At 47.5% G+C, this 17,689-nt stretch overlaps 2 protein-coding genes across 2 annotated transcripts; one reads left to right on the forward strand and one right to left on the reverse strand.

The window, feature by feature from the left end:
- Positions 1-411: 411 nt before the first annotated feature.
- LOC100843469 (probable histidine kinase 6) lies at positions 412-7,385 on the reverse strand. Its single transcript, XM_003570636.4, has 11 exons — positions 6,201-7,385; positions 5,067-5,300; positions 4,773-4,942; positions 4,184-4,402; positions 3,923-4,109; positions 3,795-3,846; positions 3,482-3,711; positions 3,253-3,351; positions 2,395-3,110; positions 1,380-1,862; positions 412-1,164 (listed from the first exon to the last, which is right to left on the reverse strand). Exons 1-11 carry the CDS (start codon positions 6,546-6,548, stop codon positions 909-911), a joined length of 2,994 nt encoding a protein of 997 aa, XP_003570684.2. The 5' UTR covers positions 6,549-7,385; the 3' UTR covers positions 412-908.
- A 7,760-nt stretch (positions 7,386-15,145) lies between these two features.
- On the forward strand, positions 15,146-17,090 carry LOC100831260 (U-box domain-containing protein 21). The gene has a single exon (XM_003573078.4). The coding sequence runs from the start codon at positions 15,396-15,398 to the stop codon at positions 16,788-16,790; it is 1,395 nt and encodes a 464-aa protein (XP_003573126.1). The 5' UTR covers positions 15,146-15,395; the 3' UTR covers positions 16,791-17,090.
- The last annotated feature ends 599 nt before the right edge of the window (positions 17,091-17,689 follow it).

Here is a 17,689-nt window from a genome sequence, read left to right on the forward strand (position 1 = left end):
TTTCGTATTGGGGCCGCTTGTCACATTTTCCCTTTTGCCGCTCCGCGTCTGCAAACGAAGGTTCGCCGCCTGCAGCTGCCGTATGCTGCGGCGCAGTCTGCAAGAGCAGAGCAGGCGCTCGGGCGAAATTAAACGCACCAGACACGGTTCCAGGGGCATCAGTCAACAGTCAACAACCCGACAGAAGAAGCCAGTAGTGACAGTGCGTCAGTAAACCGTAAACAGTTCATATCAAGTACTAGAGCTGTAGAGCTTACACATCTGCCATGGCGCATGAATACCAGGCTCCTCCGGCCCAATGATACAGTAATAAACAGCGGCATGCTACGTTTCGCTGCCCACAAATCTACCACGAGCAATTTACAGAGAGAAACGGAGCACGAATTAGTGGCTTGTACAGTACATGCTATGTTTCGCCACCTACAATGCAATTTACAATCTGTGACCTGAAAGAACAGACGTGCCAAGGTTCATTGTGCTGAAAGAGGGAACAAAAGTGCAATTAGTGGCAAAGACCCAATTAGTAGTGCCAAAAAATACCACCAAACCAACAAGGTCGGCCACTGCATTTTTCCTCTTCAGGGAACTCTGAAACATGGGGAGTGCAGCAGAGATGTTATCTTTTCAAAGAATGAACATGAGATACAGCATACATCTGCCTACAAACAGAAAAAAGAAGACCCTAATCTACCTATCACGCCCCTCGGCTGCAGCAGAAATGTCTGACTGTGATGCACCATTACCTTTGGCTGCATGAAGTTTACTAGCTCAAGGGAACCTTCACCTTTCCATCTAATGCTGCGAAAATTCACGTCAGAGGTCTGTAAGAGTTAAGAGTCAGCTTGGCAGAAGCCACAAGGCGATGCTTCGCTTCAACTAGGGAGGGTTTGGAACATTGATCAGATCTGTCACACTGGATCACTTTTTCCCGCCACTAATCTGGAGACTGCTTGGTATAACTGCTCTTCATCGAATGGTTTGGACACATACCCATCCATTCCAGATTTCATACACTTTTCATATGTTGCCTGAATAACGTCAGCAGTCATTGCCAGAACAGGCGAATGCCACTCAACAAATGTTGAACCTTCGGTTGAAGTCAACTTCTTCTGTTCTTCATTCGCTTTCTTCTCCATCTCCCTTATTTGTCTAGTTGCCTCAAACCTAAAAGAATATATCATTTGATAATCAGCAGTCAGTAAGATCGATATGATATAAGAAAACTTGACGTAGAAATCCTGGGAATGTAATTATAGCTTCCTTCCAAAGTGAGATGTTTGAAACCCAAACAAAGAACGGATTGCCTTTTTTTAATATAAAAAGTAACAAAGTTAGAAATGCCAATTGCAGCAGTATGTAATGAATACACAGATTCATACCCATCCATTTCAGGCATTTGAACATCCATAAAACATGCATCAAAGTGATGTGGTGGTTGAAGTAGGCTGATGGCGTCCTTGCCACTTTCAACACAATGAACCTTGGCACCATACTTCTTCAGTGCCGCTGCAGCAACTCGCAGATTAACTTTATTATCGTCAACAACCAATATATTCTTCCCAACCAACAAGCTACGGAGAAACGAGGGCCTATTTTGATTTTCTTTCCTTTCAGGTATCTCCACTTTTAGCAACTGTTGAAGACAGGAAGCAATTGTGCTTGCTCTTATCGGTTTACACATCACAACATTGAATATCGATCCATTTTTGTCCTTGTCAGCTTCAGATGTGTCCAAGAGAATTAACTTGGGCAACTCATGTACCTGACCATTCATCCTGGGCTTATGTAGACGATTCAGTAACTGAATATCTGTCTCGGGCCTCCAGGTGTCATTCTCAATAAAAAGTATTGACGGTTTTTCTCTACAAGAAAGCAAAGTAGATAGAGAAAGGAAACTCAGCACTGTTCAAGAAAATAAAGTAGGTAGAGAATGGAAGCACATGGTTAGTACTGGATACTATATTTGTCCATCACTGGTCTTAATTTCTTAACTTGAAAAAGGTTATTCCTTAGGAGAGATTAGTCTTTTTGTTAACTACAACCGATAGGATTTGTCAGGTCTTATGATAGATATGTCCATGTTTAAAAATATAGCTGTATTTGTTTATGTTTGGAAATATCATATTTCCTATAAAACGTTTATCTGAAAGTACTTTAAGTCTTCTTAACTCCAGCCCCGATTAATAAGGGGATTTCTACGCAATCAGAGCACACAAGAAAGCTTCTCTTGTATCAGTAATTAAATATACTGTGTTTCTAAGTTTGGTCCAGCCTATATCAATGGACTGGCTGATGCTATGCTAGCGTAAAGTTAAGCTGCTATTTGTCCTTTATTTCTAAACTATCAGTGGCAAGTTCTGTTAGGAATTAAAAATGAAGGAACTGAAAACTAACCTGGGCTCTGCTGCACCATTTTGCCCAGAAAAGGCTTGAATTCCCACACTCATATTATTCACAACTTGAACAATTATTCCCAACCTGTTAAGGTGATATCTTGTGACAGCACTACGTACAGCTCTGCCATCTACCAAAATTGCCTTCATTCCGCTAAAAGCAGTTGGTAGCGTCTCGGACAAGCTCCTCTTTGAATCACTTGAAGTATCTTTGCATGAACGCTTCACGACAGCTGAGAATGTAAATGTACTCCCAATGGAAGGTCGGCTAGTGAAACTTATTTGCCCACCCATAAGCCCGGCCAAACATTTGCTGATACTTAAACCAATGCCAGTTCCACCATAGTTCCTTGACGTTGAACTATCTGCCTGCATAAAAGGTGTAAAAACACGATCTTGTGCATGGAGTGGGATCCCAACACCTGTATCCTCAATGCTTATCATCAAGGTTACGTGATCAGAATCATTTTGGTTAGATTTTTCACCCTCAAGCTCATTGGAAAGTGACTCCTTATCAGAGAGCAGCAGCTTAAAATATTCCCAACTATTTCGTTCATCTGCAGCTTGAAAACCACTCAACGTATTTAAGGCACCATTAGCTGTAGACTCAACTTTCCCATCTTTCCCATTCAGAGTTACATTCAGAACTTGATTAGCTTCCACATTCGAGTTCTCAGCCAAACAGACCCGCACAAAAACATGACCCCGATCTGTGAACTGGACAATTTATACTGAATTCAGGACATTTTATTACTCAGAAAAATTGAGAGTATATATAAGACCAAAAACAACACTATCTGAAGTTACTAAATAAGCAAACAGCAGGAAAATGTCATGATACTAAAAGTTGAGAGCTTACTTTGACTGCGTTACCGACTAAATTTGTCAGTATCTGTCGAAATCTCCAAGGATCGCCAACCACGAGTTTTGGGACGTCATCACAGACAAAAACAGCAAGCTGCAGCAATATGGAAAAGCTTAGGAAGATTGGCATATGTAGCACTGCATTAGTAGTATATGCTGGTGCTCAGCCGCAAACAATGAAAGCAAGCACTCTACAGCCATTATGTGATGTAATAGTCAGATACCTCAATGCATTTCTCTCTTGACTTTGAAGAAAACAAAGAGATCACGTCGTCCATCAGAGAACGCAAGTCAAAAGGCACTGCCTCAAGCTCCAACCTCCCAGCTTCGATCTTTGCTCGATCAAGTACGTCATTTATAAGTGTTATCAATGCCCTGCCACACATCTGAGCAGTCTGGGCAAAATCCTTCTGAGTCATAGTCAGATCCGTCCCCAAAAGCATGTCCAGCATTCCTACACCGAAAAGTAATGTTTTTAGATTGCCTGGTCCTTCGAGTGAAGATTATGTAGGTACCCGAAAAGAAACAAATACATACCAAGGACACCATTCATAGGTGTTCTGATTTCATGTGATACAGTTGCCAGAAACTGCAAATAAGAAAACTAGCATCAATATATGTATGCAAGAATACCAAGTAACAAAGTAGCCAAATATATGTCAGACCTGAGACTTTGCAACATCAGCAGCTTCTGCTTGAGTTTTAAGCTCTTCCATCTTCCTGCAATCCTCTGTAACTTTGTCATACCGAGACCATGCGGCACAAATTATATACCCCACGAGCATCCATATGACAAAAGCACCCAGAGGATTAGTGATGGCAGACCACGGCATAGGAGGCTTTTGCCTATACCTGCTCAGGTTACCAATATTAGTGGGCAAACAAAGGAGCCAATATAGTATGTGTGACAAGAAGCAGCTACCAACCTGCACCGCATTTCATGCCTCCTAAATGGATCTCCAAAATCAAGCATGCTAACATGCAAGAGGCCGACTTTGCCATCTGGACTTTGAGGTCCATACATAGCCATAGGCTCTGAAGAGTTTGTGACATCATAGACATTCACCAATATATCCTGATTTCCAGCAAGCTTGCTCAGCAAATTTTCTACGAGTGACTCCACATCAAAAGCTCCGCCAAGATATCTGCTAGCGGAAATTCGGTTAGCTTAGAGGCATCACACCATACCCACCAAACCGTTCAGAAAGTCGCCATGTTATATTTATGGTACTAACTATGCCGAGCTATAGCACTAGAAAGACCCTTGGCATTGCTGAATGAAACATTATAGACAATAAGCTAATGTATAATGATTTTAACAAATAAGTACTGGAAGTTCTGTAGGTTATTGTGGGTTGCAACATTACAAGATAGTACTAATGGATTGTCAAATTATCTCTCATCATTTGCTTTGATGCATTTGACATTTTGACTATCATATGGCTACACTACAAAATGGGCATAAATGCAAGTCCTGCGAGGCATAACATTCAAAAGATAGTTCAATCATCTCACCCTGCAGTTGCTTCAACACGTTCCTCAACTGATGCATCTGCAGCTAGATCAGGGCGGTACACAGCGAAAGTGAGTACTACCCCCAAGTGGTTTGACCCAAGAAGTCGAAATGGGTTTGTTAACACCGGTTTGCCAGTAGCCCTCGCACGTAAGATGTTTTCACGGTCCTCCTACATCCGCAACAAATGGTTTACTTTCAGAACATCAGAATTGAAGTTGCAAAACAAGAAATCACACCTCAATTAACTAAGAATCGCCAAACAGAAAAAACCATGATGCAACAAGAAATCACACCTCCCCAGAATACATGTCCATGCGTGCAAGGTAGGAGACTGTGTCCTGGGAGAAAATCACCGGGGCATACTCATCTTGGAGAGGTGCAGCCTCTTGATTCATCGTCTTCATATTCCATCCATGCTGTCTTTCAAACGTTTCCTTCTCATGAGGGAATATGCGTTGCGCGTATGCCACCCCATTCAGCAGTGGACGCTCAAATGATGTCCTTGCTGTATATTTGGCAAATGTATCCTGCAGCAAACATTTTGTTAAATTGTAAAGTAAAACACACTGGCAGTGAACTGATCGATTCGGATTGAAAGACCAAGAGAGTCCAAGAAAGTAAGAAATGGTCTGGTTAAAGCTGCACCTAATCCATGTGATTCTTATTGTAGCAAGAATTCTTTCTTTTTTCCATGGGAAATATTATAGCAAGCGTACAGTCATCAACTAACCAGAAATCAACTAGGGCCACCAACCAAATTAGGTCATTACTCATTGTTGCATGTTGCAACAACCAAAATGTGCCTCCGAACACCAAATTGCATCAAGGTACTTGCAAAAGTCTCAACAAAAGCACAAGACTAGGAATTCCCAAAAGTGGACACCTTTAGGGAACAAAAACCATTGGCTAGCAAAAAAGTAGGATCAAGAACCCATCACTGGACAACCGTGGCCAGCAAATCTTTGCTACGCTGGTGGCATTTCTCAGCATAAACAAAAGAATCAAGCATTGCTTAAATCCCGGCATTAACCACTTTATAGACTTTTCCTCTAGAAATCTATAGACAAAGCAATGCGCTACCAACCTAGTGGTTCAGAGACGTCTCTGACTGTGTCTCCGAGCGAGGAAAAAAACACGCAACCGCTTCCAAGAATGCCACATATTCAAAGATCAATAGGCCCACAACGAACCAGCCAAAACAATAATGTGGGCGCTAAACGACTAGCCTGCAACTCTGTAAGCATCAAGACACACCACGAGGAACTATCCTTCTGTTAAAATAATGCAATCTTTGCTTTGTTTAGGATTGGAGGAGTCCGCCATTGCCGCGGGATCGGGAGCACAGAAATGCATCAATCGGAAGAGGAAGAAGCAAAAGAAGATGGAAAAAAAACACCTCTGTGGCAGGCACTGAGTTATGTGCTGACCTGGTCGATGGCGGAGGGGTTCTTCTCGAAGTGGAAGGTGGAGATGAGGATGGCGAGGGCGTGGACGTGGTTGACGGTGACCCCGAACTGCTCCTGCAGCATCCTGGCCCGCTCCTCGCACATGCTGACGAGCCGCTGCTCGGCGCGCTCCATGGTCTCCCACCGCAGCTGCCAGTGCAGCGCGGCCGAGCACGCCACGGCCAGCAGCACCCACGCCACCGCCGCCAGCCGCCTCCACCCTCTCCTGGCGGCGTACTTCTTCCCCATCGCTCCTCCTCCTCCAGCAGCAGCTCTCGCTCCCCCAGGCGGCGCTTCCTCCTCCTCCTCCCCTACAAATTTAATCCCCATCCGGCCCAATGCCCACCATATGCTTGCGGAAATGCGCGCGCGCGCGACGACGACGGCTCGCCTTGACCTGCCAACAGCACAAAGCACGCGCCTGCCGCACCAGTACCCAGACGAGGAGCCCAGCCGCGAGCAGAGCTAGAGCGAGAGCAGCAGGCAGAGGCTAGAAGGAGGAGGGCGGCCGAGGCTCGGCTCGGCGTGGGTTGAGGCTTTCTCAAAAGAAGCGAAGCTTTCGCGAGTTCCCAACGGCGACAGCTGCGCTAAAATAATTAGCCCGCGCACTAAACCACATTAACAAATCCACGGCGGCTCTCTCTCTCTCCCCCAACTACACGAGCTCTTGCTCCAGCTCCAATCCACAGCTCTCGCCGCTGCCCGCTGCCCCAGATTAAACTATACTATGCTCCTCCCAATTAACAAATGGACACAGAGAAAGAGAGAAGAGGAATCGCATCCGCTGCTGCTAGCACGTAGCTTTTCCCACAGCAGCAGGGAAGAAGAAATATTCCGGACAAGGCCGCGTGGCACCCCCGGCCCCGGCAAAACTCAACTCAGATAAACTCAACGCCGGCAAAATTCAACGCCGCTAGCTCGCCCGCCCCTGCAAACAGTGGACGAAGCACGAGGCCCCGGCGGGGTAGGGTTTGGCTTGGCTTCTGCGGCTGGATATGAAGGCTGGCGCTGGAGAGTGGAGACGGTCGTGCGCGGCGGCGGCGGAGAAGGGAGCTTCTACCACTAACTGCGAGCTACGCTGGCTTGGCTTGGCTAATTGGGTCTGTTTGGTGGTGAAAGCTTGAGGGCGACGGAGAAGGGAGCCAGCCAGGGGAAGAAGTCCTTTTCCGGGATCACGTGGCGACGGACAGACAGTGCGGGCCTGCCAAACGCACCCGTGGTCCGTCCGGTCCAGGAACCAAACCAAACCGGAACCCAGAACAAAGCCCTTGTTCAGTTCTTCCCGGAGTATATCGCTGTCTCGGATGGCTTGCCTTTTTGTTCGCTTGTAGTGAACCTTGTTGCTCCTTGCTTGCTTTGCTTCTGCTCCTCTTTTCTTTCGACCCCCACTTCCACTTCCTCCGGGAGTATTAGTAGAAACGTGTCTGCATCTCTGTGGATTTTTCCCTGCGCGGGCTGTAAATTATTGCTGATGGGTGGGCAGACAGCGAAGTCCACCGGGAGTTACTACTAAAATGGTTTTCGTGTGGAAGAACCGCTTGCCAAGTCATTCTACCATGATTAGGAGGGACCGGAAACAAGGAAGAAAGTATACTACTCCAGAACCGTTAACAGTGAGCATTCACATGCTCTTCAACTCGCCCATGTTCTAGTACTACTAAACGGAGTGCCATAGTTTAAACCATGCAACTTCCCCCATAAGACAGGGTAGGCTACTCTTTGGAGCATGGTGTCTTCAAAACGGGCTTTTGTGAACCAAAACCGGACAGGATTCTCCACATCTAGAACGGGCAATGGTACGCCCTGTAGGGGGGCCATTAATTGGATCGGGAAGGGGTACTTTGGGCAATAAATTGGGACACAAGTACTACAACAACAGAGTATCTGGATTCGGTGAACACTGTCTCTCGAGCGCCAAATGAACGCACTGTTGTTACATGTACCCCCCCCGCCGGCCGGCCTTATTGTGTAGGGCCCAGGCGTCGGTTGCCACGTCAGGCAGGCGTTGAAAACACACTGGTCAAACAAGTTTAACCTGGCCTGAACACTTGTTGGCCCTTCAATTTAAAAGGTCTGGATTTAAATTAGTGCTAACTCGGAGCATGCATACAGCTGCATGCCTGCAACGCTTTGTTATCTCGATCGCTGCTAGTCTGACAACAAAAAAAGGGATTAATAAATTGACACAACCATGGTCCGTATACGTGCCAGGTCATAATTAGCAGTAACTCCTCTACTCCTCCATGTACTCGTGGTAGCTCGTACTACAGTCCACGACAGCAAAAATACAAAGGCAACACTGTGCGGAGAGTATCAAGCCCAGCTTCAGATCATGGACTCTTTGTATAGTGTAAACTTTGTTTTATCTCCCATCCGTTTTCTCTACGTGACAGGGCCAATGATCGATTGAGTTCGTGCATTTATGCTCCATGCCATTTAGAAGGAGGAAACTGAGCAGCATTTCTGGAGAAACAAATGCAGTCCAAATTTGGCCTGAATGAATTGAGAAAAATAGTACTCAGCGGCACGGTTTGTGACACGGGTTTTCACAAAACCGTGACAACCTTTATGGACTGTATGTAGTAGAAACGATATCCCGGCCAGTACTAGTCCTGACCTTGCGAGTACAATGGCAAAATAATATAAACGACGGCACCATTACGAGATCTAAATCCTAATATAAACCACGCGGCGAATACGAAGACCCGAATAAATTTCTCAAATGAAGATGGAGGCTCTTCGGTGCACGTCCTCCTGCTCAGTTTACTACAGCATCGGCAATAAATCGGAGTGCTCCTCTCGCTAACTGTATTACCACAGCTACGGCATGGTAGTACACTTGTAGCCTGCGCCCGATGCTCAGCTACTACGACTACTGGTCAGGCCTTCCTCCGTCTCAGCGGCATTGCAAAGTTGACAAATTTCGGGGGTCAACTGTGCTAGTAGTAGGAGTAGTAGCTGCTTTAAATTAGGCCAGAAATCCAACTGTGCTAGGAGTACTTAGCGTCATCAAGTTGATGGTATTACTCCACTGATGATGCATTGATGCCAGTAGGGTAGTAGTACTCTACTCTACTCAGTGTGCTACATATAACGACATAATAGCCCCACAAAATGTTCAGGCATTTGTCATTTCATCAGCATTGTTTCTAGTAGTATATTCATCCACAGGAAACACATAATGGTGGCATAATGCGGCAGTACGAAAAATAGCAGTGGTCTAGTGCTCAAAATGATAACGCCAGCTTCTCAACCTGACAAAGGTGTTGTTCCTCAGCCCTGACAGCCTGCTGCTGCTGAAGAAGCCTTGCTGCTGCTGCCACACACACACACACACACACCCAAGTTTTTAAATTTCGCCGTCAACAAACAAAGCAACACACAGGTGCTCCATTTCTTTAACCTTCTTTTAAGCACCCAGCCTAGCTCAGCCTTTCATATCTCCCTCCCAATTGATTTCATTTCCTCCCATCTGCCCCCAGTTCCCTTTTAGCTCCCGGCACGGACCAACCGATAAAGCTAACGGCGACCCCGCGGCTCTGGCCATGATTAAAAACTCCTCCTCCTGCCTCTATCGCCTGCACGTCAGTGCACTGCATGCCATTGCCAATGCCCAATGTGCCATGTGCGTGTGTGTTTATAGTGACCAAGAGACGATGGGCTGCTGCTTGCTTTCCCCCATGGCCGCAAAAGCTCCCCCCCTGTTCAGGCTATCAGGGGGCTCTCTCGCAAGAGGCAAAGCTAGAGCCAGTCAGGTCAGCCAGCCCAGGCCACTGTGCTGCAGAATGCCGCTGCCATCTGCGGTTTCAGGCTGAGAAGGCTTTCATGTGACCCCAGGCCAGCGGCCATCTCTTTTTTTCCTTTCTTTTCTGCCCTTTTCCATGCTTGAATCAGCATGTTTATGTGGGGGCAGTGTGTCATGATGGATCGGTGCGTGCGTTGCATTGCATTGCTGTGCGTGGTGTCAATGCAAAGAACGCAGAGCGTAGTGGAGTAGTACCATCGGTGTACAGGATATGTATGCAGACGCGTGGTACTGTCAAGGTTGTACGTGCTGCTGTGTGTGCATTGACCTTAACCCAAGCCAACGACAGCAGCGGCAGGCAGAGCTGACGTACACGCGCAACACTTGCATTGCATTGCATCGTACGATGGTAATTGAAACATGATGTACGTGTACGTGTACGTGTCGCCGTGTTTTTACTGCCGTGCCCGGTAAAGAAGGATTCTGTACATGTAGACACTCCCTCCGTCCAACAGAGGATGTCTCAATTTTAATCAAATTTGAATGCATCTATACACTAAGTTATATCTTCATACATCCGAAATTTGATAAATTTGAGACATCTTTTGTTGGAGGGGAAAGTATATATGTTTCCGGAGGATCGTGATAAGATAACTAAGAAGATCGGTGTGGTTCTGTGGTACTTACGTCGGCTTATCCACAGGTCTTATCCACAGGACATGTTGCATTTCTTCTTTACTTATCTTATGTATCCCCTCACATCACAACAGAAGTACAGAACAGGTACTGGAAAACACAATGTGGCCAACATGGTACTGCTACTAATTAACTAATTAAGCTTATCTTCAAGGATTTCGATACCAACACCACGGTGATGGTACTATATATGATCTGATGGGTAAGTACATGTGTGCTAGAAATTCTCTCCAGGCTGGAGCATTCACCCGCAACAAGACACTTGCTAATTACCGGGCAATATGCTGCCACGTAGTACTTGCTGTAGTACTATACTACGTGGCCGGCCGGTTTCCGACTGTACGGCCGGTAGAAGTACTACGTACTCTAGCTTGTATGGGGATCATGGTGTCGGGTGATATAGGTCGCCATGTTTTTACTACTCCTACCTGGTAAAATAGATCCTGTACAAATTAAATACGTACGGGGTGTAGTATATGTTTCCAATTCCAGAGGAGTCATTGATAACAAAGATCGGTGTGCATGGTTCTGTCTGTGGTACTACGTCGCTCATCGATGATGTGCAAAGTGTTTTCCAAACGTGTCACGTTTATCCCCATCCATATGATGTTCTTCATTAAAATTCGTTTCAAGCTTGAGTTTGCAGAGTCGGTCTAAATTGAACCTCTACATTCTAATCCTTGAAATCAGCATCGTGACCTTATTATTTTCGATCATTAGTGACCTTAAGAACGTATATAAACAGTTATTGACGGTCAAGCCTGAGATCGTAGATTGACTATTGTCAATAAAGTCTGTTTGAAACCTTGAGGTCGTAGAGCCGGTCGAACCTCCACATCCTAAACCCTAAAATCAACACACTGGCATTACATTTTCGATCATTAGAACGTACAAAAATGTTGATTGCCGACATGGCCATGGTCAAGCCTGGGATCGTCGACTAACTACTACCAGGTGGATTTTGTGTGGTGGGAAAATTACAAATTTACCGCTTTATTTTGATGCCTTAGACTTTTGATTAGGTTAATTACGCATGAATGACTTATATTTCAGTTACAATCTAGTTCGCTTCGGTTAATCATGGACCCCAACCAAGATATGAGATGGCATCAGCCGTACTTGGCTTCACCACGGCCGCATCAGCAACCCGGTATATATTTTGGACCTTCTTGAGCAATATAGGCCTAGAATAGAAAAACTGGGTGCTAATTTAAAAACAATTAGGAAGTGGATGTTCAATTCGACTAGCTCTACAAGATCAAGATTTGAAATCGCCTTTACTCAATGTATCGTACCTCTCCAATTAACCTGTCGATGTAAAATAAATAGGGCATAAATAACATAAATACTCCATCGGCCTGTCTACAGATTTGGGATCGGAGGACATATTCCATTTCTTCTTAGCTTATCGTATCCCCTCACAGCACAGAAGTACAGTCACAGAACAGGTCATCAATGAAGGCATCTAACAGTGGCAAGCACGGTAGTACTCCGTACTGCTACCAAGTAGCAAGCTATCTTCAAAATTTCAATACCAACACACCATAGTGATGGTACATATGATTATGATCTGATGCACGGGTACATCCAACAGCACTTGAAATCTATGCGTGTCTCTCCAGGCTGGAGCATTCACCCACAAGAAGACACTCGCTAATTACCGGGCAATACGCTACCACGTACTTTTGCAATACGTACCTGCAGCGGAAAGCATACGTACGTAGCCGGCCGGGGCCGGTTTTCTACCGTACGTTGCTTGTATGGGGATCATGTGTCGGGTGATAGGTCACATGGAGCTAAGCTAGCAGGTGACGTGCCTGCTGCTTCATTGACTAGCTTGCTGCCACTGGTCCGTTGGGATAGAATGAATAGAAATGGAAAGGAAAACAAACAAACAATCGCATCAACAAACGTCCGTCTGACCCCTCTTGGCCTCTTTCTTGCCCGCGCACAACCGGTTCTGAATTCTGATCGCCGCTGCTGCTCCAGCGGCCCACGCCAAAGAAGCTACTCCATTACTAGCAGAATATAGAAAAGGTTAAAGAAAGACATGCTTTGATCATGGCATAAATTAAAGGACAGGATAGAATTACTAGGACCTGAGTAGACGTTGAACTGACTGCAGGAGTGGCAGGAGAGAAGGGACGGAGGGAGGCCATGCATGGCCATCTGTCCGCTGTGTCTATGGTTGTTTGATCATAGGCACCGGGTATAGGAGAAGTACTACCCGGGTAACCGAGCTGTCAGCTACGTACGAGCCTATACGGTGTAGGACAGTATCTTGGCTCGTGACAGTGTCTTGGCTTGAGGCACAGGATCATGAAACTGCTCCTCCATTGATTGCAAGCAAGCCATGCGAAAGCATCTCCTCCTGGCCGTCCGTGTGTGTTTATGGTGTCCATCGATCCTGTCCGGCGTCCTTGGTGGCTTGGCGACAGTCGTGTCCCCGAACGGCCTGATTGGTTTGGTTCGAATCGAAAGCATAAATGCTGTCGGCCCAGGAACGAGATGCCTGTCTCGATCACCTGAACAACGGACTCAGCCTTTTGTGATGTGAATGGGCCGGGCTGCAATCTGTTACAGGCTTGGAAACCGTCCGAGTGTTTCTTCTCGAGCGCTCTTGCTTAGTTAATGTTCGCCTGAACTGCAGACAGGCTCGGCTTAAATGATCATGCGCCGGCGATCTAGATACTAGCATCCATTTAATCCGGAAATGGAATTATTGGTTGAGATCCCCCTCTCGATCCTCAATTACTCCCGTCATCAGAGATTAAGGCAACAGCGTACGCACGGCACGGCATTTACAGATCAATGACACGATGGGCGTGGCTCGATCTCTCTAGACAGGCCGCCCGCAAGCACAGGCTATAAGGCTATATGTACGTACGTGTGTGTGCCAGGCGTGACACGTGAAGCCAAGTTCGTACTGTGTCCTGAATACTCTCGCATAGCGAAAATAAAAACGGCGTCTTTAAGATTAATCTTGTAGGCAGTCTAGAGCGAAACAATCACGACTCCACTCGCGAGTCTACACAAGTCACCCGCCCCGTCTATTTTTAATCGTTCGATACGCATGCATATATACGTGTTTGCACCCAACCAGAACGTGGCGTGTTCGGTTCCAAAAGATGGAATATAAAATATGGCGAGTTCGTAGCACGGAGTCCAAAAGTCCACGTAAAACTTTAGAAAACGAATTAGCACAAATTGGTACGTACTTACTGAGCAAATCGCCTGATGACAAGAAAGCAGTTTTGCGCAGGTACCACCATAGGATGGATGATAAACGATTGGACGAATATTCTTCTCTCTATATATAATTCGGTTCACTGGCTGGCTGCTTAATTAGCTGTGACCCGTGACTTGGATCCAAGTAATTTGCCAATCTGGTCGAGCTGGAGAACAACTGATGATCCATGCACCGACCCATGCAGCCGCCGTCAAAGTCAGCCAGTCGTCGCCGCGCCACGTTTAAACGACTTGACTTTATTAACGCCCACAGGCCGCAGCTACACGCCCAGCGTCTCACTTCAGTTATTTGAGTCCAGTCCATTCATGCTCGCCGTCCATGGACCTGCCACAACGCGCGTTCTCCAACGGAGAAGGCACGCATAAAAGGATCGAAGCTTTGGACAATAAGGGGGGCATTCGGCTTTGACGGCGAGCAGCGCAGCTGGCTGGTCTTGCCCGGAGTATCACGCAATATGTTTGCCTTGGGAGCTGAATTAAGTATGGATTCGATCACACTTATGAGAGATCTACATTAACACAGATCTTTTGCATTCCTCAAACTAAGCAAGAGTTTCTTTTAAGGGGCATTTCTAAGCAAGAGATATATAGAATCAGTAGTTTCTTACTTTCCGGATACTCGTTTTCAAGACAAAAAGCTTTGAATTCACTGCTTATAAAAAAACTAGTATAGGAGGTAAAAACAGTACTCCCTCCAGGCCGGAATTACCATCTTCGTATGGCGCATGTTTTTTTTTTGGCATTTCTAAGCAGGAGATATACATAATCTATAGTTTCTTTTTTTTGGTAGCAGTACTGATGTCTGGCTGTGTTTCATGGTCTTAGTCCAGTTTTTTCTAAAATAAAACATCGGCATTTTTTCCCCTTTTGAAATACAGATGTTCGAAAAACTCGTCAAAGAAATTATTTTTCCTCATCAATTTTTCTCAATAAATATGGTGGTTTATACCTGTCGTCCGATTTTTTAGAAAATGTCCTAAATCTCAGTTGACGTATCAGAACCGTTGGATCAAGATATGGGTGTCATCTTCGCTCTCTCCTCTCCACGTATCACCACTGGATTAAAATCGAACGGACAAGCACGTCGACTTTTCAATAGCAAACCCGTAATAAATAGGTTGACCGGTGAAACATTTGAATAGCCACCCTAAAACAAAAAACAAGAATATAAACACGGGTGAGCCAGATACCATACTCCATCTCAAAACAAAAACAAGTGTACAATTCAAAGGTTCAACGGTCAACATTCAAATCCCAATCTCCAAGGAACACGAAGCCCTCCCAGTCAGTCTCCGCCATCAGTCTCTCTTTTCCTTTTCCCTCCCGCTCGATCTCTTCAAAGAAACAACGTTCAACTTTGCCGGCCGCAACCTATATAACCCGCATTTTCAGCTCGCCCCACGCATCCTACCACGACCAAAGCCGTCATCATCCTCCGCTGTCATCTTCTTCCTCTCACGGCGCGGGCGGACGGAGAAGCCGGACCGATGGTGACGCCGGTGTCTCTCCCGCGGCGCCTCCGCGGGTTCCGCGACCGCGGCGGCGCCGTGTCTTCCGAGATCCCGCTTACCTTGACCGTCAGACGAACACCTTGCGGGCAGCAGCAGCAGCAGCCCGAGGTGCCGGCGCAGTTCCTCTGCCCGATCTCGCTGGAGATGATGCGGGACCCCGTGGCGGCGCCGACGGGGATCACCTACGACCGGGAGAGCGTGGAAGCCTGGCTGAACCGCGGCCGCTCCACGTGCCCCGTCACCGGCCGCCCGCTGCGGCTCGAGGACCTCGTCCCCAACCACGCCACGCGGCGGCTCATCCAGGACTGGTGCGTCGCCAGCGGCATGGCCGACGAGCGCGCGCCCACGCCCCGCGTGCCGCTCTCCGCTCTCGACGCCTCGGAGCTCATGGGCGCCGTCGCCGCCGCCGCAGCGCCCGGGGACGGCGCCGCGTGCCGGGAGCTCGTGGCCAGGGCCATGGCGCTCGCCAGGGACAGCGACCGCGACCGCCGCTGCCTGGCGTCCGCCGCGCGCGCCGGCGCCGCGCTCTCCTCGGCCTTCTGCAGCCTCTCTCGCCACGACGCCCAGACGGCATCATCCGCTGGCGTCCTGGAGGAGATCCTGGCTGCCATCGTCGTCTTCTCCAGCCCGCTCGACGCGGACTCCATGCGCCGCATTGCCTGCTCCCCTTCGTCCCTTTCCTCCGTGGTCTCCATCATGTCCAACGCCGATCTCTCACTCCCCCACGCCAGGGCAGCCGCGGCCGTCGTGCTCCGCGAGATCGCGTCTTCCTCCGACGCCCAATGCCTCGACGCCATGACCAACACGCATGCCATCTACGTCGCTCTTGTCAACATCTTGCAGAACCCCGTCTCGCCACAGGCCACGAAAGCCGCCCTGGTGACGGCCTACTACCTGGTGACCGCGCGCGGCGAGCTCGCCGCGCCGCACATGGCAGAGCTCGGCATCGTGCGGCACCTCATCGAGCTCCTGGTGGACTGCGACAAGGGGACGACGGAGAAGGCGCTGGCGGCGCTGGACGCGATGCTGCTCAAGTGCGAGGAGGCGAAGGGAGAAGCGCGCTCGCTGCGGGCGCTGGCGGTGCCGGTGCTCGTGAAGAAGATGCACCACGTGTCCGACATGGCCACGGAGTTCGCGGTCTCGGCGCTCTGGCGGCTCTGCAAGAACGACGATGACGTGAACGGCGGGTGTAAGGCTGAGGCGCTGCAGGCCGGAGCGTTCCAGAAGCTGCTGCTGCTGCTGCAGGTGGGCTGCGAGGGCGTCGCCAGGGAGCGGGCGAGCGAGCTGCTGAGGATGCTCAATGGGGCCAGGGAAGACGGCGCCGAGTGCATTGACACGGTGGATTTCAAAGCGCTCAAGAGACCATTCTGAGTGATCTTAATGTGCATATGTCGTAGAAGATGCTGATAGAATTAGGTTTAGCTTCGATCGATCTCCTTTTGTTCGCGGGAGCGAATTTTCGGGACAGGCAAAGTTATGAATGATCCCGTATAAACTTGGGTGCAAGGAATTCAGATACATAGGTGACTGTGGAAAGTCATGGAAAAAATAAAATCATACATGTACATGCATGTAGAGAATGAGCAGAACTCGTTCTTGTGAATTCAGTACAAAAAATGATCATTTGCAAGGTGTAAAAATCAAAAATACATAATCTACTGAGAAAAACCATAGGATGTTTTTATACAGCTCATAAAGGGTACATGTTGGCGCAACAAAGTTTACGGTGACATGTTCGTGTCTATTGCATATATATATATGGTTTCTGTTATATGTTTTTTTTTCAAAACTTAAAACAAGTAAATTTGTCAACTTTTAAAAATAGGATCATATGAAGCCACACGATCAGCTTTGTCTTTTTTAAAAAGAGTACTACGGTTAGTAGCTCAAGTTCTGAATCTTCCTGGTTCTTCTAGTGGGCAGTATGGGAGACGCCAATATCCCAATTCCCTTCGGCCGCCAAACTGTGTGCGAGGCTCGTCAACTATTCAAACATCGAACACAATTTTTGACCGAGGACGACAGGAACCGCCAAGTTTCCATTATACAACTGTCTTGCAATGCCGCAGTAGCATTGCCGGCCGGCCGGACACGGTCACTAGGTTCAGTAGAGATAGCTGTGGAGTAGTTGTGCACATCTCAATTCAAAACTTGACGCCAACATCACATAAAGGCAACCAAACGGCCACACCAGCTAGCTAGTCCGTCTACAATTTTCGTGCCGTTGATCGGAAACAAACCCAATTTGATATGGACAGGAGGGTTCATGG

This window comes from Brachypodium distachyon, chromosome 3 (genome assembly GCF_000005505.3).
Source record: "Brachypodium distachyon strain Bd21 chromosome 3, Brachypodium_distachyon_v3.0, whole genome shotgun sequence".
NCBI lineage: Eukaryota > Viridiplantae > Streptophyta > Magnoliopsida > Poales > Poaceae > Brachypodium > Brachypodium distachyon.